General features: G+C 52.9%; 1 protein-coding gene and 1 pseudogene across 5 annotated transcripts; both read right to left on the bottom strand.

Annotated features, from left to right (window-relative positions):
* Positions 1-1,309: 1,309 nt before the first annotated feature.
* On the bottom strand, positions 1,310-4,394 carry LOC146768539 (uncharacterized; annotated as a pseudogene).
* Positions 4,395-7,687: 3,293 nt separating this feature from the next.
* Positions 7,688-18,627, bottom strand: LOC144248608 (UBX domain-containing protein 1-like). Of its 5 annotated transcripts, none has more exons than XM_085558578.1 (7): positions 11,027-11,533; positions 10,729-10,782; positions 10,102-10,221; positions 9,248-9,380; positions 8,860-9,003; positions 8,212-8,263; positions 7,688-7,954 (listed from the first exon to the last, which is right to left on the bottom strand). In XM_085558578.1, the coding sequence occupies exons 1-4, from the start codon at positions 11,077-11,079 to the stop codon at positions 9,371-9,373; spliced, it is 237 nt and encodes a 78-aa protein (XP_085414704.1). In that variant the 5' UTR covers positions 11,080-11,533; the 3' UTR covers positions 7,688-7,954; positions 8,212-8,263; positions 8,860-9,003; positions 9,248-9,370. The 5 variants fall into 5 exon arrangements, 2 of the variants coding, with proteins under 2 accessions (XP_085414704.1, XP_085414168.1); XM_085558042.1 differs by having other exon boundaries at positions 8,860-9,006; positions 11,027-11,530; XR_013341902.2 differs by lacking the exon at positions 10,102-10,221 and having other exon boundaries at positions 8,860-9,006; positions 11,027-11,321.
* Positions 18,628-23,163: the final 4,536 nt, after the last annotated feature.

Genomic DNA, 23,163 nt, shown 5'->3' on the forward strand with positions numbered 1-23,163 from the left:
AAGAGTAGAGATTGTAATGAAGAACAGGATTTTTGATGAAATTGATGATACAATACACTGTATTTTTTTTACTTCTGAATAGGTGTTTGGTAGTGTTTTCTTTTAGTTGTTTTAATTTGAGTTGTTTTATTTTTTTTAAGAATATTAACCATATACTGTATAGTTTAGAGAAGTGATTTTTAATAAAACTTAGGATAGGTTATATTAAATAACATTTAAATTTAGATTGAATGAATTTTGATAGTAAGGAATAATAAACTTAATTTTAATAGATAAAAAGAAACTTAATGTATTTATTTAAATGTATTGACATTTAATTTTGTTTGATTTTATTAACACTTAACATATTGAATGTTGTTATTTATAAATATTGAAGGTATTTTAAGTCTTTTGGTTTTGGAGACATTTTAGCTTGTTGAGTTAAGATTATTACTTATATCTTTACAGGGTGGTTTTATTTATTGGGAAATATGTTTCTCAGTAATAGATTTTTATTTATGTTACATTTTAAATGGTACTAATTTGTGTAGTGGGTTTTGTTAAATGTAGGATATTGATTAGATTGTTTTATATTTTTTGTGGGCTTGGACAAATATTTATCTATACAGTTAGGCTTTTCTATATTTGAAGTAAGTTTTGATGGGGTTTTTTTTTAAGAGTTATTGATTTAGAATTTTAAGAATATTTGGTGTTTGGAATAAATAAAATCGGGGGTTTTTTGGATACGGTCGAGCTGTATTTTTAGTGTTAGCAAGGACTAGTTTTGGTACGTTATTTTGATTTTTTTGTTTGCTTACGGGGAGGGTCTCCTGTTAGATGTGGAAGCCTGAGACTGGCACAAGGACTTTTTATCTAATGCTTGATGAGTCTGTTTTATGGGGAGGAGGTGTTATTTTAAGTTTTATAAAATACACTGAGAATTAGTTAAAATCATGGAAGAAACATTATGGTAATTAAAGGGTGCTACGTTTGAAGAGCTATAAATCTTTTTAAATACCTGCTTGATGTAAGGTGAGCTTAATCTCCTTTTTCTGCCCCAGAAAGCATCGGGCACGTCCACATCGATGGCACCACCTCTGCCTACTGCTCCTGCTCCACCTGACCAAAAGCAAGAGCAAAAGTTGGTTGGGCTTTAAGAACTTGCAATAACTTTGAAGCAAAATAAATCCCATTTTCCCCTGTGTTTTTTCCTTTCAGGTGCTGCACTCACCTCTGCGGACACGCACCGAGCTCTCGCTGCAGGAACCCGTCAGGCCTCGGTGGCTGTGAGTTCATGTTCTTCTCCCTGGGGAAGAGGAGAAGAATGTGATTAAATAAGTAAATAAATAAGTAAATAAATAAATAAATAAATAAATAAATAATTGCTGAGGAATTGCAGAAATGTTTTCTGGAGCCTTTCCCCTTCGGTGCCCCTGTGCTGTGTGGGACACGGGCAGAGGAGCCTCGGGCTGGAAAGGGGCAGGAGAAAGGCAAAGGGACCCCCCGGTGTCCCCAGGGCACCGTGGGGACAGAACGGACACTGCGCGGGCACGGGGAGGCGAGGAGTGACAGTCTGGGCCAAAATCCCAGCTCACCCCAGGGAAATTAGTGAGGGACATTTTGGAGGGGAAAGCTGAGGTCACGAGTTCACCCAGCCCGGCCACGTTGTGTTTGCACAAAGAGGCACCAGAGGTGAAGGTCAATCCTGAGCCAACCCTGCTCAACCTCTAAGTCCCAGAATAAATCCTACAAGCTGCCCACTGAGGGACTAAAAATACATAAAAGAGAACCAAGAGCATTCCGAGAGCAAACCAGAAGGTTCCTGGGAATCCCGTTGCAGTGTTGTCACAGCCTTTTTGACAGAGCTGTAAGATTTTTATTTCAATGCTGCGTTTCTCTCCTGGGATCATTCACTCCGTGGGCTGTGGGGATTTTTCGGGTTTGAACTCCCTCACGGTGGCCCTGACACTGCTCAGAAGCTGGAGGAAGAGCAGAGCCAGTGCTCCTGGCAGGGGCAGGGAGTTTTCCCCCAGAGCAGATCCAGCAGCTGCCCTCCAGCCCGGCCAGGAGGGATCTGCTTTGGCTCCTGCAGGGACAGAACGTGTTCAGGTGCTCCAGGTGACATTCCAGCAGCCTCATCTCCCATCCCTGTTCCTGCCCCTCCTGCTCTCAGCTCCTGCCCCACCAGCTGTGCCAAGGGAATTTGTCCCACCAGCAGCAGGGGAAGGACAAGAGCTCCCACCCTGGCACTTGGATTGTCCCGCTGGGGGATGCTGCCTGCTGGGATTTAGATCATTCCATACATTTGGCTGCTGAAATTTCCCAGCCCAGGGGCTTTAGCACAAAGATTGTTCTTTGTATGGTGCCTGGATTTGGGGTTCAGTATCAGCTTTGCTAGTTCAGATGAATTATACCCACAGCCCCAGATTCCCTGCTGAATTCCTGCTGGAATAACCTGACAGTGCCTCGTGGAGATTGGAAATTCCCATGCAGAGCTGCCACTTTAGCACCAGCTGTGTCAGGAACCAGCAGAGGTTCCAGGGAAGCTCAGTGGGATCAGGACAAGGACAGGTCTCTATTCCACAGAACTTGCTATTTAAAACCCTCATCCCCCAGCCCCAGGGATGTGTCTGGGGTCACTTGACAGAGTTCCCTGGAATTCAACTGATTTCACTCCCCGGAGCTCAGGCTCCAGTTGATGTTTTAAAGCAGGACAAGGCAGTGGCTGGATGAGCTCCCGGCCTGTGCTGAGGCAGAACATCTCTCCTGCAGAAGCTCAGCTCCTTTCAGAGCCTCGGCAGTGGCCTCTGCATGTCCTTTCCCCTCAGGAAAGGGATGCACATCCCTGCCTGCAGCACATCTCCAGTGGGACCCACCTGTGAGAGTTTTCCATCCCTTCTGCACCTCCAGCTGGCTCCCTGGAAATCTCCAAACATAATTGCACTCCAACCTCTGATTTCAAGGCATCTCCAAGGCTCTTGCTTGGCATTTAGTACCTGTGAAGGAAGATTGCCTTGGCTCAAATGCTGCTGGTGAATGATAGCCTCCGGCTGGAAAAGAGGGAGGAGATTTGGGGTGGCTGGAACATACCTGGCAGCTGTGTGGGAGGTCAGAAACAGGGATTGCTGTCAGAGCCCCTCTGCAAACGGCCGTGCCTCCATTCCCAGGTAATGCCAGCCGTTCCCTGGGGTCCCTGTGGGCTGTCGGTGGCGTCTGTCCGGGCTGAAGCATCCCTGCGTGCCTGTGGGGAGCAGCCCCTGGCCGAGGAGCCGCGGGCAGCCCTTCAGCCGTGTCCGTGCCAGCGCTGTCCCGTGCGCCGGTGCCCGTGCCGGGACGTGCGCTCGGCACGCTGCGAGCCACGGGCAGGGCACGGCAGCTCCCGCCCCGCAGAGCCAAGGACAGGAGGTGCTCTCTGCCCTTCGGAGCTCCGGCTCCTCCAGCCCCGCACCGGGCACAGCCGGAGCGGGAGCAGCGGCCCCGGCGGAGCGGCCGCTCCCGGCCGCGGCGCCGCAGCCCCGCTCGTCCGGCGGGGCTCCCCCGGGGATGCGGACACGGGGCGGGGGAGGCGGGCGCTGCTGCTCGCAGGGGAGCGCGGTGGCCACGGGGCTACCGGGGCGGGGGGGCTCGGCATCCCGCGGGGGCTGCGGGGCGGCTCCGTGTCCGCCCGCGGGGCCGGAGGCGGCGCTGCGGGAGCGGCGGTGCCGATGGGGTCCCGGCCCCGACGCAGCCCCGGCTCCCCGCGGCCACAGCGAGAACGGGACCCGAGCCCCGGCGGGACCCGAGCCCCGGGCCGGCCGCAGCTGGAGCGGCGGCGCCCGTCCCGGAGCGGCTCCTCCCGGCCGCGGCGCTGCCGGTCCCGATCCCAGCCCCGATCCCGCCTCGACCCCCCGGCCCCGGCACCCCCTCCCTGCCCGCCGAGGAAGGAGCGGCTCCGCCCGGCTCCCCCAGCAGACACCGGCGGGACCAGAACCCGAATCCCGATCCCGATCTCAGCTGAGCGCCTCGGACGCCGCGCAGGCCGGGAGCTGCCCCGATCCGATCCCCGCACGGAGCTCCGAGCGCCGGTCCCGCCGCAGTCCGTCCGAGCATCCACACAGAACACGGGGCGGGCGCGGAGCCGCCGCCATTTACGGGCGGGGGGCGGGGCCGGGGGCGGGGCCAGCACAGGTGCGCGCACAGGTGCGCGGGGCCCCAGCGCGCCTGCGCGGGGCGGGGCCGCGGGTATTTAAACCGCGGGGCGAGCCCGGCGGAGCCATTTGGTGCTGGGCGCTCGGAGCGGGAGGTTGCGGCCGGTCGGGCTCTATATCTCTTTTTCTTTTGCTTTTGTTGCGCGTTTCTTTTCTTTTGTATTTTTTTTTCTCTATGCCTCTCTTATCGACCCTCCCTTCCTCCCCTCCCCCACCCCCTACACCCTCCCCCCCCCCAAACCCCCCCCCCTCCCTCTCCCCCCTAGCCCTCCCCTCCCTCCCTCCCGGGCGGGCCCCCCTACTCTCCTTTCCTTGTCCTCCCTCTCTATTCCCCTACTCACCCCTACGCTACCCTGTTCCTCCATCCTTTCCCTGTTCCTTCTCTCCCCAGCCGGGCTCCCCCGTGCCCCCTCTCCCTGCTCCCCCCCACGCGCTCCCGGTTCCTCCTGCCGCCTTTCCGTGATACCTTTCCCCCTCCACATATTCCGCCTCCTTCCCCAAAGCTGCCTTCAATCTTTCTCTTCCTTCACCCTGCCTTCCCCCAGCCCCCTGCACACCCCGACCTGCCCCCACCTGCCCCCTGTCCCTGTCACCCTCCCCTTGAGCGCCCCCTCTGCTCCCCTGTTCTCGTTCCCCATTCCCCTTTTCCTTCTTTCCTCGCAGCCGCGGGGCTCGGGGCGCCGCAGAATAAAGCCCAGAGGGCCGGAGCCGGCGCCCCCCGCCCTCGCTGGGGTCCCCACACGGGGCCGGAGCCGCTCTGCGGGTCCCCCCATTGCAGTCTAATACACGGCCCGACACTGCCGGGGTGCGGCTTTCCCGACATCACACTGGGGGTCGGGCTGGGGGTCGGGAGGGGGTCCTGGGGGGAGGAGGGTGGGGGGGTTAGGAAGGGCCCCCTCATTAGGAGGGGGTCCCGGGGGAGGAGGGTGGGGGGGGGGGGATAGGAAGGGCCCCCTCCGGAGGAGGGGGTCCGGGGGAGGGGGGCGGGGTGGAGGGGGGGGCCTTCCCCCCTCCAGCCCCGGCCCCTCCCCGGGACCCCCTCCTCCGGACCGGGGCCCGGGGGGGTTGGGGGGGGAGGGTGGGGGGGGGGGTGGGGTGGGGGGGGGGGGCGGGGGGGGGTGGGGTGGGAAGGGGGGAACGGCCGGCCATTTGGTTTTTTTTTTTTAATGTCTGTTCACGGCACAGAGTGACGTGCCCCCCCCTGCTCCCCCCCCGCCCCCCGCCCCCCCCGCCCCCCGCCCCCCCCCTGCTCCCCCCCCCACCCCCCCCGCCCCCCCCAACCCCCCCCCCCCCCCAACCCCCCCGGGCCCCGGTCCGGAGGAGGGGGTCCCGGGGAGGGGCCGGGGCTGGAGGGGGGAAGGCCCCCCCCTCCACCCCGCCCCCCTCCCCCGGACCCCCTCCTCCGGAGGGGGCCCACCCTGGCCCCCCTCCCCCGGACCCCCTCCTCCGGAGGGGGCCCTTCCTATCCCCCTCCCCCCACCCTCCTCCCCCGTGACCCCCTCCTAATGAGGGGGCCCTTCCTAACCCCCCCACCCTCCTCCCCCCAGGACCCCCTCCCGACCCCCAGCCCGACCCCCAGTGTGATGTCGGGAAAGCCGCACCCCGGCAGTGTCGGGCCGTGTATTGGACTGCAATGGGGGGACCCGCAGAGCGGCTCCGGCCCCGTGTGGGGACCCCAGCGAGGGCGGGGGGCGCCGGCTCCGGCCCTCTGGGCTTTATTCTGCGGCGCCCCGAGCCCCGCGGCTGCGAGGAAAGAAGGAAAAAGGGACGGGAAGAGAGGAGGCAGAGCGGGGCATGCGGGAAGGTGGGGAGGGAGGTCGGGCTGCGGAGGAAAGCGGGCGGGGAAGCGAAAGGCCGGCAGGGGGAAAGAGGGACGGGACAGAGGAGGGAGAGAGGGGGAATGGAACGGAGCAGCGGGGCAGGGACAGGTGAGGGACGAGTGGGGGGCGTCGCGTTTGGGGGAGGAGGGAGAGTGGGTTTAGGGGATAAAAAACAGAAATATGGAGAAAACGAAGGAAGGGTAGATGGTGGGACGGGAGGCCGAAATGGGACGAGAAGGAAAAGGAGGAAGACAAAGAAGGGGAATAGGAGCAGAAGGAAGGAAGAGTAGAAGGGGGCACAAAAGGGGAGCGAAAGCAGTCGGCTTTGGGGAGGACAGGAAAACGGGGGAAAGGCAGGGAAAGAAGGGGAATGGGAGCAGGAGGAAGGAAGAGTAAAGGGGGGGAAGGAGAGAAGGGCGAAGCTGCGGAGCCCGCACAGAACCCACCACCCGCACCGCGCTCCGAGTGAGCAAATGGCGGCTGCAGCGATTCCCGGCACTTAAATAAGCTCGGCCCCACCCCACGCAGGTGCCCCGCGGTCCCGCGCACCTGAGCCAGCGCCGGCCCCGCCCCTGAGGCTCCGGCCCGGCCCCGCCCCTGAGGCTCCGGCCCGCCCGGGATGGAGGCGGGGCCATCGCTCCCGGCCCGCCGGGATGGGCCCGGGGCTGCCGCTTCGGCTCCCGGCGGTGCCGCCTCTGCCCCGGCGGGCGGGTCGGGGTCTCTCTCGGGCCGGAGCACCGGGGCGGCGCCGGGGCCGAGCCGGCGGCGGCGGCGATTTCCCGGGGCTGACCGAGACCGGCCGGGGCGCGGGGACCCCCGTGCCGCCCCAGCACCCCCAAACCCCGCCGCTCCCCGCCGTGCCAGGGAATTTTCTTTTTCCCGGTGCAGGCCGAGACATTTCTGTGAGGAAACTCAGAACTCAGGGGTACGGGGTCTGAGGGGAGAGAAGAGATTCTGGTATAAATCCAAAACGCGTTGTGAAAAACAACATGGAACGACTCATTTGCTCTCCCAGCCCGATTTCTGTGTGACCGTCTGTGATTCCAGCTGCTCCGCTGGCACTGGCAGCCTGCGGGGCTCGAAGGACTTGCCAAGTGCCCAGCACGACAGAAAAGAACGGGAGAACTCCCCGGCTCTGGCAGCGGAGCCTCTCGGCAGTGTCCCGAAAGCCCCGCAGTGCCAGCATCTCTGCATGGAAGCTGAGGGGCTCCAGCGCAGCCCCTCTGCAGCGTTCCTCTGCAGCTGGCACTGCCCAGCGCCCCTGACCAGGGTTTGGGGTCCCTGCACAGCCCCCGGCGCAGCCCCCTGGCTTCTTCCAGTTCCCTTCAGCCAGGATGATTTTCTCGGGGGTAGGAGCACCCAAAGCCAGCGGAACTGGCCTCAGCCACTTTCCGTGGGATCTCTCCTCTTCCTTCCTCACCAAATTCCCACTGTCAAAACCCAGCTTGAGGCACAGATCCCCATCCCCTCAATCTCTCCAAGGAATTGGGCTCGGATTTCCCAATCCAGCAGGGCAGAAATGCTCTTGTCCTTACTGTACATCCTAATTGCAGTAATGGCTCAAGAAATAATTGAAAGAAATTAAAGGAATGAAGAGAAATTAAATAAGAGCTGCCAGCTCCAACTAAGGGATGTTCAAACCCCTTACCAACAATTTGCTTTAATTAACCGACTCAAACAAAGTAATTAACACCACATTGATACAGTATGATTCTTTTTAATCGAGTTATAGATAAATATTGCAGAATGTAAAAACCTTTGTAAATCCAGAAACTCTTTCAAGAGAGAGACAGGGCACAGCTGCAGAGAGTCTTGGGGAGTTCAGGGGAAAAACCCCAAAGTTTTCAGTGTTTAGCATCTCCCACCCTGTCGTCACTGACAGCAAACACGGCTTCAGCCTCAGGAAAACACGGAGAGTCAGGGATTTTACAGATCCTGGTCTCACCTCAGCCTCTCAGCAGGTACAGTCTGCAGGGAGAGGGAAGAAAAAGGGTCAGAATGGACAGCCTACTTCCAGAAAATCATCACCATTCATAAAGCACTAAGCAGAGCTGTAAGAACTTCCCCAAAGGTTCATTTCCCTGCGGACTGAGGGCTCTCAGTTGAAGCACAGGCTGGACCTGCCAGGGACAGACTCCAGGAACCCCAGAAGTAAAAGCCACTGGGCCAATTCCATAAAACATTCCAAAATCAGGCTCCTAGGATGTGACCATCTCCTCTCTCACCTGGAGGTGGAAGCACAAGGAATGATCTTCCCTCCTGTGGGTTTTCTGGGATCTGCAGTGAACCGCAGGGGGAAGAAAACAAAGCCTGAATGTTTCGCACGACTGGAACAGAAAAGTGGGGAAAAGGGAGGCAGGGGCACTGCTGGGGTGATAACTGGGATCCAGCCTCTCCACACCAATGGAAGCAGAGACTGAGTGACAGAGCCTTTGGGACCACTTTGCTGGGATTCATAGGAAAACGGGTGAGTTTTATTTTGGCAGTAAAGCCAAGCTGCTTCTCACCTCATCAGCCGGGTACAGCAGCAGCACCCGCAGGAACCTGGCCAGGTGGCTCTGCCTGGCAGAGGGCTCCCCACTTCCTGGGAATTGTGTGCTACGGGGCTGTGCCACTGGCCATTAAAACAGTTCCCACCTGGCCCTTCACAAAGGCAAGGTGCTTTTTCCATACAGCAAATGGTTTTTGAATTAAGAAGGTAACACTGGTAATACTCAACTGGAGAAGAAAAAAGTGAGAGCTGTAAAATTTTCCTACGCCAGGCAAAAAAGAAAGCCAAATTAAAACCAAAACAAAAACTAACATAACAATGAAAAAAACAAACCATATCAAGCATGCTTCAAGAGAGTTTAAATCTGAATGAAGTAACTTACTTAGAAGCTTGAAAAGCTGCAATGCTGCAAAAATCTAATGCTGCAAAAAAAAAGGTGCCTTCCCATCCAAACCCATCTGGAATTCCACAATTCTGTGAACAGCTCCGGGCAGAAGGACTAGATTTCCATTGTGGTTCGAAAATGCTGCTGCAAGAACACGAAGAGAGATTTCATATACTGTTAAAGTGGCACAACCACATCAAAAATTACGTTTGGAGGTAAAGTGGCAACTCTGCAATTCCAGCTTCTGATACCAAGGACACACGGAGGGCTGAAACCTGGAGGTCCTTACATGACAGGATTTCTAGATTTCTAGAGTTATCCATCCCCAGTTTGCTGCTTAGGGTTAGAAAAGGTGGAATTCTGTTCTTAAGGGGTTACCACATACCATCAACGTGAGAGACGGGGATGCTGATGTTTGATCAGAGTCCTGGAGCAGCCTGGAGCACGCTGGCTTCCCGAACCAGGTCTGCTGCCTTGTCCGTGTAGGGGTAGGGCTTTGTCCTCAGCCTCAGCAGGATCTGTCAGCAAAGGAGGAGAGAAAAGTAGAGTGCACCGGCTCCCAAGTGTGGGGTACCATGTGCTGCTAAGGAAGACCACGTGCTGAAAGTGGTTGGAAGCCGGGTGGGTTTTGGGAGGACAAATTCCATATTACTTCTGCAGGATTCTGTCTACAGTTCCTGCTCTACAAACCAAATACATCAAACGACAACAACAAACAAACAAAAAAACACCACATTAAATCAACAACAACAAAATAATTACTCCTACCTCAATAACCCCATAATGCCTCAAACCATTCCAAGGAGGGCGGCAGGAGGGGCTGGCAAAGGCAGGGCCCCGCCGGGCCCCCCTCGCCGCTGCCATCCTTCTCCAGCGCCGCCGCTGAGCCGCCTTCAGCCCAAAACCCACCCAAAAATACCCCAAAATCGTCCTAAATGCCCCCAAAAAACCCACCCAAAACTACCCAAACCCTCCTAAAAATATCCAAAAAACTCACCATAAAATGCCTCAAAACCAACCCAAAACCGTCCCAAAAATATCCCAAAAAATCCACCCAAAAATACCCTAAAACCCACCAAAGAATACCCCAAAGCCCTCCCGAGAATACCCGAAAACCCTGCCCATAAACACCCTGAAACCCCAAATTAACCACTCTGAACCCCAAAATATCCCTGAGCTCCCCATACCCCAAAATTTCCTTCCCAAACCCCAAATTCCCCCCCGACCCCCAAAATTCACTTCTGGGTCTCGTCCTCGGGGGCCGGCGGCTGCCGGGGCCCCCCCAGGCCCGCGGGCGGCGCCCCCAAACCCGGGGGGAGTTCGGGGTCCGAGTCGGGGTCGTCCTCATGAGCCACCAGCCTGGGGACCCAAAAACCGGGGGGAACCCCGAATCGGGGGGGGACCCAAAATTGGAGGGGGTCCTGGGGGGTTCTGGAAGGTTTTTGGGGCATCCCAGGAGGACTTTTGGGGTCTCAGGGGGTTTTGGGGGTCCCAGGAGGAATTTCAGGGGTCCCAGGAGGAATTTCAGGGGTCCTAAAGGGAAATTTGGAGGTCACAGGGGGAGTTTTGGGGTCCCAAAGAGAATTTTGGGCGTCCCAGGGAGGGCTTTGGAGTCCTGGGGAGAATTTTGGAGGTTTCAGGGGGTTTTTGGGAGGAATTTTGGGGGTCCTGGGGGGGGGGGTTGGGGTCCTGAAGGGAATTTTGGGGGTCTCAGGGGGTTTTTGAGGGTCCCAGGGGGATTTTTGGGGCTTCTGAAGGGAATTTTTGGGTTCCCGAGGCTGTTTTTGGTGATCCCGGGGCTGTTTTGGGGGGATCCCGCTGGGTATTTTTGGGGGTCCCGGGAGTGTTCTTGGGGTCCCCCCTCACCAGTCCATGGCCGGCTCCACTCCCCGGTTCCCGGTCAGCGCCAGCGCCTTCGCCCTGCGGGACCGGGGGGCTCCCGGTTATTTTTGGGGGGTCCCAGAGGGTTCTGAGGGGTTCCCGGGGGGTTTTTTGGGGGTCCCGGTGGAGTTTTGGGGGTCCCGAGGGCTCCGGGGCCTGTCCGTGTGTCCCGCCCCCCCCAATCCCATTCCCGGTGCCGGGTCCCCTCCGGCTGCTCCCGCCCGCCCTCCCCCGCTGTCCCCCCGGTGCCGCCGCCCTCAGCGCGCCGGGCCCCGAATCCCACCTCCAGCAGCGCCTCCAGAGCCGCCCGAGCCCGGTCCCACCGCCCGCCGCCATCACGGCGGCGCCGGGCTCGCGACACGTGGGGGACGGCGGCCGGCGAGGGACAGAAAGGCACAAAGCGTTCCGGTACGGACGGCGGCCGGAACGGGACAGAAAGCCTCCCTCGCCGCTGCCATCCTAATCCGGCGCCGCCGCGGAGCCGCCTCCAGCCCTCCCCTCACTCACAGACACCGCCCCGCTCGCCGCTCGCTGCCGCCCCTCGCCCCTCCCGCCGGTTTTGCCGGGCGCTGGCTGGGGGGGCTGCAGTACCGCCCTGTGCCCACAAGGCGGCAGCACTTTTCAAGCGAGTCCGCGCCAAGCCACTCGCAAGAGGGAGGCCGCGGGCGGCCGGGCTGCAGTACCGCCCTTTGTCCACAAGGCGGCAGCACTTTTCAAGCGAGTCCGCGCCAAGCCACTCCCAAGAGGGCGGCCGTGGGTGGTGGGGCCACAGTACCGCCCTGTGTTCACAAGGCGGCAGCACTTTTCAAGCGAGTCTGCGCCAAGCCACTCGCAAGAGGGCGGCCATGGGTGGCGGGGCTGCAGTACCGCCCTGTGCCCACAAAGCGGCAGCACTTTTCAAGCGAGTCCGCGCCAAGCCGCTCCCAAGAGGGCGGCCGGGCTGCAGTACCGCCCTTTGTCCACAAGGCGGCAGCACTTTTCCAAGCGAGTCCGTGCCTAGCCGCTCCCAAGACGGCAGCCGGGCTGCAGTACCGCCCTTTGTCCACAAGGCGGCAGCACTTTTCAAGCGAGGCCGCGCCAAGCCACTCGGTGGTTTTGCCGGGCACTGGCTGGGGGGCTGCAGTACCGCTCTCTGCCCACACGGCGGCAGCACCGCGCCGTCCCCGCCGGCACGGCCTCGGCAGCGAACGCCCCAAAGCGTCCGCGCGGGAAAGAACGGAACAAAAAGCCTGCCTGCGACCCGATAGGAACCGAAAGAAAAAAGCTTTCCTCTTAAGCTGCATTTCAATATGCTTTATTTTTCTATTTTTCATATTTATATTCACATTCGGATTTGTAATGGATATTGATGGAAAATTATATTTTCATAATTTCTTACATTTATTCCTATTATATTTTATTTCAGATTTTTATACGTATCTTAATAGGTATCAGTAGAAGTCAGGGGAGGGTGTGTGGCTGGGGGCGGGGCCAGGGGAGGGGGTAAGGACGGGGTGGGGGTTAGGGGGAGGGGGTCAGCATTGGGGGCGTGGTTAGGGGCGGGGTCAGGGTGTGGGGGAGGGGGTGGAGGGTGGGTCAGGGAAGGGGTTAGGGTAGAGGGAGGATTCAGGGTGGGGGTGTGGCTACCAGACAGACCCCTCCCCTACCCAAAAATATTGTCAGGCGCAGCAGTAGAAAATCTGATGCTACCAGGGAGTAAAAATTTTTATTTTTACTTTGATGCTCCCAGGGAGTAGAAATTTTTATTTTTAAAGTTGTTTTCTTTTTTTACTTCCTCGGAGCACAGTATTTTCTACTCCTGCTTTTTTATTCTAAGTACAGAAAGGAAAAAAAAGAGAGAAAGAGAAGGAGACAGTGAGAAGAAGAGGAGAGAGTGATAAGGAGAGAGAGAGGGAGAAGAAGAAAAGGAGAGAGCAGGAAGAGGAGAGAGTAAGGAAAAAGAGAGATGAGGAAGACAAGAGAGTGAGAAGAAAAAGAGGAGAGAGGAGGAAGAGAAGTGAGAAGAAAGGGAGAGAGATGAAGAAGAGTGTGAGAAGGACAGGAGAGAGCAAGAAGAAGAGGAAAGCGTGAGAGGAAGAAGAGAGTGTGAGAAGGAAAGGAGAGTGACAAGAGGAAGAGAGAGGAGGAAGAGGAGTAAGTGAGAGGAAGAAGAGGAGAGAGGAGGAAGATGAGAGAGAGGAGAGAGTGAGAAGGAGAGAGTGAGATGAAGAGGAGAGAGTGAGAAGGAGAGAGTGAGATGAAGAGGAGAGAGTGAGAAGTGGAGAGAGTGGGAGGAAGAAATGAGAAGAAGAAGAAAGGAGGAAGAAGAGAGAGGAGGAAGAGGAGAAAGTGAGAGGAAGAAGAGGAGACGGAGAGGAGGAAGAGGAGAGAGAAGAAGAATAGGAGAGAGGAGGAAGAGCAGCGAGTGTGAAGGAGGAGAGAAGAGGAAGAGGAAAGAGAGAGAAGGAAAGGAGAGAGTGAGATGAAGAGAGTGTGAGAAGAAGAGGACAGAGTGAGAAAAGAGAGTGAGAAGAAGAGGAGAGAGGAGAAAGAGGAGAGAGTGAGAAGAAAAGGAGAGATGAAGAGAGTGTGAGAAGAAGAGAGGAGAGAGTGACAAGAGGAAGAGAGGAGGAAGAGGAGTAAGTGAGAGGAAGAGAAGGAGAGAGAGAGGAGGAAGATAAGAGAGAGAAGGAGAGTGAGAAGAGGAGAGAGGAGGAAGAGGAGAGAGGAGGAAGAGGAGAGAGGAGGAGAAAAGGAGAGAGAGATGAAGAAGAGAGTGTGAGAAGAGGAGAGAGTGAGAAGAAGAGAGAGAAGGAAGAAGTGAGAGGAGGAAGAGGAGAAAGTGAGGAGAGGAGGAAGAGAAGAGACTGAGAAGAAAAGGAGAAAGATGAAGAAGAGAGTGAGAAGAAGAGGAGAGCGTGAGAAGAAGAAAAGAGAGTGAGAACAAGAAGAGGAGAGGAAGAGGAGAAAGTGAGAAAAGGAGAGAGGAGGAAGAGGAGCAAGTGAGAAGGAGAGAGTGAGATGAAAAGGAGAGTGTGAGAAGAAGAGAGAGTGAGATGAAGAAGAGGAGAGTGAGAGGAGAGAGTAAGATGAAGAGGAGAGAGTCAGAGGAAGAAGAAAGAGGAGGAAGAAGAGAAAGTGAGAAGAAGAGGAGAGGAAAAGGAGAGAGAGAGGAGGAAAAGGAGAGAGAGAAGAAAAGGAGAGAGGTGAGAAGTGGAGAGAGTGAGGAAGAAGAAGAGAGAGGAAGAAGAGGAGAAAGTGAGGAGAAAGGAGGAAGAGGACAGAGAAGAAAAGGAGAGAGTGAGATGAAGAAGAGGAGAGGGTGAGAAGAATAAGAGGAGAGAGTGAGAGGAAGAAGAGGAGAGAGGAGGAAGAGGACAGAGTGAGGAGAAAAGGAGAGAGAGATGAAGAGAGTGTGAGAAGAGGAGAGAGTGTGAGGAGAGAGTGTGAGAAGAGGACAGAGTGAGAAGAAGAGAGAACAAGAAGAGGAGAGAGGAAGAAGAGGAGAGGAGGAAGAGGACAAAGTGAGGAGAGAGGAGGAAGAGGAGCGAGTGAGAAGGAGAGAGTGAGATGAAGAAAAGGAGAGTGTGAGAAGAAGAGGAGAGTGAAAGGAGAGAGTAAGAAGAAGAGGAGAGTGTCAAAGGAAGAAGAAAGAGGAGGAAGAGGAGAAAGTGAGAAGAGGAGAGGAGGAAGAGGAGTGAGAAGAAAAGGAGAGAGCGAAAAGAGGAGGAGAGTGTGAGAAGAAGAGGAGAGAGAGTGAGAAGAAGAGGAGAGAGGAGGAAGAGGAGTGAGGAGAGAGGAGGAAGAGGAGTGAGGAGAGAGGAGGAAGAGGAGTGAGGAGAAGAGGAGAGAGCGAGGAGAAGACGAGGATAGTGAGAGGAAGAAGAGAGAAGAAGAGAGCAAGAAGAAAGAGTGAGAAGAAGAAAAGGAAGAGAGTAAGAAGAAAACAGAGCAAGAAAAATAAAAGAGAGATAAAAAGAAAAACTAAAAAAGTCAGATTGGAAAGAGAAAGGCAAAAGAAAGGAGGGGTAAAGAGAAAAAGAGTGAAAGACAAACAGAAAAGGAAGCACTTGAAATGAAAGAGAAAAGCAAATAGAGAGACAAGAAAAAGAAGAAATAGAGCTGAAAACCTACAGGAAAACAAATGGAGAGACTGAACACAAGGTAGGGTTCAAGAGAGAAAGAAATAGAGAGTTAGACAAAAAAGTTAAAGTTGGACAGAAAAGGAAAAAGGGTCAGAGACAAAGACAATGATAGCAAGTGTTAGAAAGACAAAGGCTGACAAAGGAAAAAAAAAGAAGAAAACATAGTGAAACCTAGATTGAAAGAGACAGACAAAGAGACATGGGGAAATACATGTAGAGGAATGGAAGAAAATAGGGTGAGAAGGAAATAGGGTGAGAGAAACATGGAGATGTGTTAGAAATGGAAACAAAGGAAAACACAGGCAGAGACAAAGAGTTACACATGGAAGGATAAAGTGAGTAATATACTAAGGAGGAAAGTAAGAGGCAAAGGGAGAAAAAGGGTGAAAATGATAGGACTCAACCACACCAAAGAAAGACAGGAGATGAATGGTGGGCAGGGCAGAGGGTAAGAGGCATCATTATTAGGGCTGATTAATCTTTATTCCTTTAATTTAAACTTCAGCAATACACAGGGAAACAATGCATACAAATGCAAGTACAGAGACAAATACAACAAAGAATACATCATACCTAGGCACACAAGTACAAGTCCAATTTACATACAGCAAAATACATCAAAAGACAGGAACAACTGCAAAGACAGAACAATATAATGTACTACAAGCCAAATACATATTGACACAATATAACCGTATCTCCATTTCAGAAAAGTCCACAACGCTTTTATTGTTATGACGCACCCAGAACAAAAACGGCGCAAAACGCTCCGCCGACGTGCACGCCCCCTTCGCGTTACGCACAAACTCACATTCACGGCAACTCGCTCCGGAGACTCCCAAAAAATCCTCCTGCCTGATGAAAACCCCCCCTGAAAGGCAAAGGCCATACACACAAGGTTGTATCTGCTCCACACACACACACAGCTGCAGACACAAGCACACACAAACTCTCACAGACAGACACAGACAGTCACACTCTCACACATTCTTCTGCTGACACGCTGGCTGCCACCCTTACGTGAAACGCTGCACTGAAGAATATGCTTAAACGCTTCTTCTGACCGCAGGACCTCCATGTCAAATGGTAGATTCCAGGAAATTCTGTAGGGACCCGGGGACCTACGAGACAAGGGGAGGCGGTCAGTGACTGACTATCTGAGAGCTAGGAGCTATACCAACTCTGGGCCCATCAGCGTTGTACCCCAAACCCCGTAGAGAACAGATGAACGGCAAAGCTTTATAACTGCTCTACCTGAGCGTGACTACTTGCCCGGGCAAGGCAGCTCCGATCATAATTGCCACAACAGAGGTGCATACAACATAAGCCAACGTAGGTACATACAGTATAAGCACAAACAACATAAGCCAACGTAGGTACGTACAGTATAAGCACAAACAACATAAGCCAACGTAGGTACATACAGTGTAAGCACAAACAATATAAGCTAACATAGGTAGGCGCAACATACGCACATACAATAGAAGCAGACACAGGTAGGTGCATCATAAGTGCATACAACGTAAGCTGACAGAGATACAAGATAAGTGAGGACTTGATATAATTCTCCAGAAGACTAATTTTTGAGCCCTATATCCTTTGAGAAGGCAGATGCTACGGAACTACTGTGGTCAGGTGATGAGGGGCTAATAAGCTCCGTACGGAAGTCCATGAGAAGGGCTACCAAAACTGAGAATGAAGATGGATGAGAACATCTCGTGTACATCGTCCGGACCCAAAAAGTGAATATGTAAAAATGCCAGAATAATTGATATCCGGGAAGGTACGTGAGCAAAATATGGCCAATACGGCACAAAATGATGTTGCTAAAGCATGGAGATGTAACAAAGGCCTATGACACAGACAACGTGACACGGACACAGACAACGTGACACGGACACAAGTGGAAACTGCCTGGCAATTTCACCTTATGGACCCAAGATTCCTAGCCCAAGATGAGCCATGGGCTGATGATGCCAAAGAAAAGAAAGCCCTAGGGCAGTAGCACTTGATGATGACATGCAACTCCTTTCAAGATGTTAGTGCCAAAGCACTTAAGAGGAAGCCTAAGAAGCTCAGTAGGCCTAGAGAAGGAAGAAATGACTACAGGGTGACTGTAGCTATAGCTCCAGACATGAAGGCGGGCTCCTATGGTGAAAAGATCCACGACAACGTCAAGAGTCAAAGAAGGCCGCCGATGCGAACGTCACGAGAACCAGAGAGGGATCGGAACTGCCCTGCCCAGCGAAGACTCTGGGGGGGCTGAGGAGAAACCCTCTCCCTTTGCTCCCGAGGGGCCCGTCCCACTATGGGCCTATTCTCCAAGCTAACATCAAATAGCCTCCTGTGATAGTAAAGGTTTTCCCCCCATCTCCCACCTACTGGCCCCAGCACTTGGCTTTTGCAAGACAACCGGATGGAATCCAATGTCAGTTGGATGTGGACGGCGAGACGTTCTCTGCATCAGCTTCGGTGCTGCCGTTTCCAAACTTCAGCTACGCTCCTCCTCAGGGTACCTAAGACAAAACAGAAAATGCAACTAGTGCCCACGAAAAGAGGAATCCCCGAAACTCCGACACACCGCTGCCCCGGCTCACCTGAAGTCTCAATTTGACTCCACAAGCTGCCTGGAGGATACCTGAAAAACAAAAAGGTACACACTTAGCATGCTGCTGCATAAGGGTCACCTGTGAGTCACCGTGCCAAAATGCCAACTCACCCGCTCGCCTCTGTTCCTTCACACAGCTAGGGCAGCGACAGCACCTGCAAAAAAACAAAGCAAAACAACCCACACTGAGATACTGTGAAAACAACATCCCCCTGACCTGAAAAGCACACCCACCCAGACCTTACGCTTGCACCCACCTGGCCTTGGACATCCAGACATCCGGACCAGAGACATCTTGCAAGATGACTGCCTAAAATAAAACAAAGTAACCAAGAGTGGATGCTTAGAATTGCACCAAAACCTGAAACCTGAGCAAGAACAACTCCTTCTGTCCACTGCTCACCTGGCACACAGGGCCTTGACTGCTGCTATCTGCCTGGACCTCCTAAAAATAAAGGCAAAGAACACTGCTGTAACATGGTCACTATTTAGGCTTCCCCTGAAAATGCAAACAATGACTGACCCGATCATGGGAAAACCCTCACCCAGGACTGGGGCTCTCTGCCACTGATCTGAACTGTCTGCATCTGAAAGGAAGTTAGGACTAGTGTCAAATGGCTGCAGGACAACTTAACAGCACCAAACATGTTATGTCAATCTCCTGATACAATCTAGAGCCCAACTACACCCTGCAAATTACAAATTTCAAGTCCCCAGGACTTGTGCTATTACAGGCTATGCAGCAGGGCAGAGCAGCTGTGGGACAAATACGTGCAGACACCCGTGACACAGGACAGGGAGAGAGAGCTTTTGAGGAGAAGAAAGGACCGAGAGACCCAAAGAACACAGAGTGCACCAGAGACAAGTGACAGGACACACACCAGAACTGCTCTGCCCTGAGCACCTCAGCACTGTGATCAAAACAGACACTTTCCCTTTAGCTGGTCTAAGGGGACACTTCTTGCACATCCCTGCCCCCAAAGCTGATTCAAAAGGCCCTCCCAGCACCCCACTTTCACCCCCTCTGTGGGCCTTAGCCCTCCACTTATCTCTCTGGCATCTGGGGATGAGAATCCACGTCGCGTGGCAATGGAGGCTGCTTCGCCTGCGGGGAATGTCCTATGGTCACCGGGCTGTGGTCCCGTGCTCAGCTACAATCGAGAACACCAAACATCACTGCATGATCTTAGCTGCACAGCAGCCACAACCCAGCAATTCTGCTGCTCACCATTATTCTCCTGAGAACGCCGGGCAAATAATCCACTTTGCTGTGTTGTGCCAAAAACGCCCGGCCCTTAACAGGGAGAGACCCTGTCAGGCACCGCCTCAGAGAAGAACCGAGCTGTACTGGGGGGACACACCCAGCCAACGTGTACAAGTTAAACAGAATTTTCTCTCAGAACTGGGACTTTCAGCACCCCCCAGGTGCTACTCGACTGCCACAGACACACAGAGGGCTTCGTGAGGCGCTCTGGGGTTGGCCAGTCCTGCTCCAAGCTCTGCTGATGCCTCTGTGGTTTTAACACTGTCCTCAAGGAGGTGGTAGAACCTCACAGTATTTGCCCCTGGAGCTTAATTTCTGAAGTTTTCTTTGGGAAACACATCCACTTCCTACTTAACAATGCAGTCCCCTCTCCTGCTCTCGGGAAGAGCTGCCCACAGGCATGGGAACCACCTCTCCTCTCCTCTGCCCTTAAAACACTGTGTTACTGAGGCCAACTACTTCCAGACCAAGACTGTCCATGCAGGGACAGTGTCCCTTCTCTTTAGGGTCAGGGAAAAAGGGCAGAAGCACCCACAGAGATTCACTGCCCCTCTTGAGCACAAAGCACCGTGAATCTGCACCTCCTTCTGCTTGCAGGGAAGATAATAAAATATATTTTATTTAATATTATATTATATTTAATATTAATTATAGTTAATATTATAATAAAGATAATATAAAATATAATAGGGAGCCCTACAAACTGACATCAGGAACCTGGACTGGTGAGTTTTCTTTCCCAGGGAAAATGGCCTGTGATTGTGCCCAGAGCTCCTTGGGTCTTAGGGTGAGGCTGACTGGAAATAATCCAAATATTAAAGGATATATTCAGACCCCAGCTGCCCCCCCCCCCAAACTTGTGCTTTTCTGACAGTGCCAAGGGAGCCCTTCAAACTGACGCCAGGAACCTGGGCTGCTGAATTTGCTTTCACCAAGTAGATATCCCTCATTTATTCACAGGGCCCTGCAATGCCCCTGGGTTGTCAGGTCCTAAATTTCCTTTTGCCTCCTCAATGTCAAAACAGGGCAGGATTTCTCCCAGTCCAAATCTCCCATCCCCAAGTACTCAGGGTTTTTTATTTCTTACCAAATACCTGTTGCAAACTGACAGTACAAAGCTTGGGGCTTGATATTTTCTGTGCTGGATTTCACCTCAAGAAATCTGCCACCATAAAACCCTAACCACAACCACCTTGCTTTGCTCACAAATCACAACCTTCAGACCAGCATTATGGCACCTTACCCACTGGCCCTCCACTGGCACCTTCCCAAAGCATTCCAGTACATTCCAGTAGTACTCTGCATTTTCAGTGGGCATTCTGTCAGACCCACATCCTGACACTAAAAATGCACCAAGGAATTCTACAATAGCCATTAGGAAGGCATAACAATTCTCTAAAAGTCACCAGAGAAAGCCTTCAAAATTCCCCTAAATATTCCTAATAGCCCTGCAAAAAAAAAACAAACACTCAAGGAAGCCTGCTCAGCCTCCAAACCCCTTCCTGTTGCTCTCTAGCCCACAGATGTCATCCCTACCTTTTAGCAGCGGGTCCTGTTGTCCTCTGAGGGTTCCGGCGTTGTCCTGGTGCGAGGGTCGCTGCCCTGTCCCACTGGGAGGCTTCCGGTGTGGTCTCGCTGTCAGGCTTGCTGTGCTGTGCTGCTGTTGTTGGGGCTGAAAAGGGAAAAGGCTGCTTAGGGTGAGGTACGGGTGGCGTGAGGGGTGCCGTACCTGTACCCTAACTTGCCTCCTAAGCTGTACCCTGTAGCCCTGATCTCCACTGGACTGTCCAGCCCTCAAGGCCTCACCCTTTACCCCTGACCCCTCCCTCTGCCCCCCAGCCCTCAGGCTCTGGCTGTCACCCTCAAGCCCCCTCTCAGCTGCCCCTCAGCTCCTGTGTGCCACCCTTAATCCCTCTCCTCTGCCCCTCAGCCCCCAGCTTCTCTGTGTCACCCTCCAGCTGCCCCTGCCCCCCTCAGCATCTCTCTGTGTCACCCACTGTCCCCTCCCCTGTTCCCCCCTCAGCTCCCAGCCTCCGTCACCCTCAAGGCCCCACAGTGCCCCTCAAGCTGCCCCTCAGCCTCTATGCCATGAAAAGACCCTAAAACCCCATAAAAATGCCCTAAAAAAACCCCACATCTTCAAAATGCCTTAAAACCCCCACAAAAACATAAAAATAGCCTCAGAACGCCCTTAAAATACAATAAAAATACCCTACTTTAAGACACCCCTAAAAGCCCCCAAAGAAGCTTTTAAAAAAAAAAATCGCTACATATTCCGAAGAGCTCTTAGAACAGCTCCATAATCCTTAAAACACATCGATAAGACCCTACAAACCAGCGCAGCGAGGGAGGCTGGAAGATGCGAAGCCGCGCTCCCGGCCCCGGGCGCAGCGCGGCTCCGGCAGGAAAGCGGCTCCTCCGGCAGGCAGAGGCGGCGCCGCGCCGGCAGACCCCCGCCCGCTGCCCCCGGCCCGGCGGGGCCGGCACCGGGCCCGGGGGGCCCCGGCGGCGCCCGAGCCCCGCGCCCGGAGCGGACGGAGCGGCGGCACCGGCCGGCACCGGCCCCGGCCGCCCTCGGCCCGCGGAGCCGCCTCCAGCCCTCCCCTCACTCACAGACACCGCCCCGCTCGCCGCTCGCTCCCGCCCCTCGCCCCTCCCGCCGCTTCGGCCGGGCTCCGGCTGGGGGACTGCAGTACCGCCCCGTGCCCACAAGGCGGCAGCACTTGTCCAGAGGGTCCGCGACACGATGGCGGCCCGTGGGGACCTTGACGGAGAGAGGCGTTTTTCGCCCATGCCTGTCGGCTCCCACCAAAAACCCGCACGCTCGCGGTGCTGCTGACCCCACAGCCCGTGTGCACGACACCCGAAACTCCGCGGAAAATCCCGTCGGGGGGCGCCGGCGTTGCGCGCAATTCAGGCAGTGTAAAAAACAGACACGGGTCCTCGAGTTTCAACGTCCTCGTTTTCGCGCCCTCTCGAGAAGGTCAAGCGAGGCCGCGCCACGCCACTCCCAAGATGGCGGCCGCGGGCGGCGGGCTGCAGTACCGCTCTCTGCCCACACGGCGGCAGCACCGCGCCGTCCCCGCCGGCACGGCCTCGGCAGCGAACGCCCCAAAGCGTCCGCGCGGGAAAGAACGGAACAAAAAGCCTGCCTGCGACCCGACAGGAACCGAAAGAAAAAAGCTTTCCTCCTAAACTGCATTTCAACAAGGCTTGGTTTTATATTTTTCAGATTTATACTCACAGTCGGATTTGTAATGGATACTGATGGAAAATTGTATTTTTATAATTTCTTAGATTTATTCCTATTCTATTTTATTACATTTTATTTTTTATACATATCTTATTAGATTGCTTACATATTTCTATAGTTAGATTTAGATTTCTAAAAGGTTTATATTGCTTAAAATAAAACCCTGCCTCTATCCAAGTAAAAATCTTTTAAAAAAAACCCTTTATTTAAACTCAATTTAAATGTATCTCTACTTTTCGCATTTATATTCAATTTTATATTTTAAATGTAGATTGATGTATGATGCTATTTATAGTCTATCTCTTCCTAATACTAATTTTTATTTCTATTTCATATTTTTATATATACACCTGTATACATTGATTATATATTTCCACATTTAGAATGATATCAAACTAAAATGTATATTCATATCTTTTCCATTAAAACCCTGCCTCCAACCAAATAAAAACAAAAAAGCCCTTTCTTTAAACGATTTTCGAATATTTTTATATTTTTTTCATCATTATAGCCACCTTTTAACTTCTACTTTATATTGATGTATTTATAAATATATTTTATACATATATAATAAGGTAGCGAGATAGATAAACTATTTTTTAAATTCTATTTCATACACACTGCTAATACTTATGTTTACTTACCTTTGAATTTTTATATAGATCTTAACGTATTTAGGATATATTTCTATACAAAGATTTCTAATTTTATTTTATTTCTATTTATAATTTTTATAATAAAACCCCTACCTAATACCAAATAGAAAATAAAAATCCCCTTTATTCTAAATTATATTTAAATATTTCTATATTCCTATTTTTGATTTTTACAAGTACTTATCTATTCTATCACAACATATTGAGGTACTATATTTCGATATATAGTATTTATGACATGAAATGCGTTATAATAAGACACATACAGTAAAATACGCATTAGGTACTGTATTGATTCCTATTGTTTTGTAATATTCATATAACCACATGTATTAATTATACATTTCTATACGGATATTTATGTTTATAATCGATATTTATATGCATATAAACATATAAAATACTCCATATCAAACAAGGTTATACCTAATAGTAATGGACGGCATTATTTATATTACACGTTTAAGTTATATGTTTTCCATTTACATTTAAAATTGAAGTTTCATATTCCCATT

This window comes from Lonchura striata, chromosome 1, assembly GCF_050655825.1.
Source record: "Lonchura striata isolate lonStrDom1 chromosome 1, ASM5065582v1, whole genome shotgun sequence".
Lineage (NCBI taxonomy): Eukaryota > Metazoa > Chordata > Aves > Passeriformes > Estrildidae > Lonchura > Lonchura striata.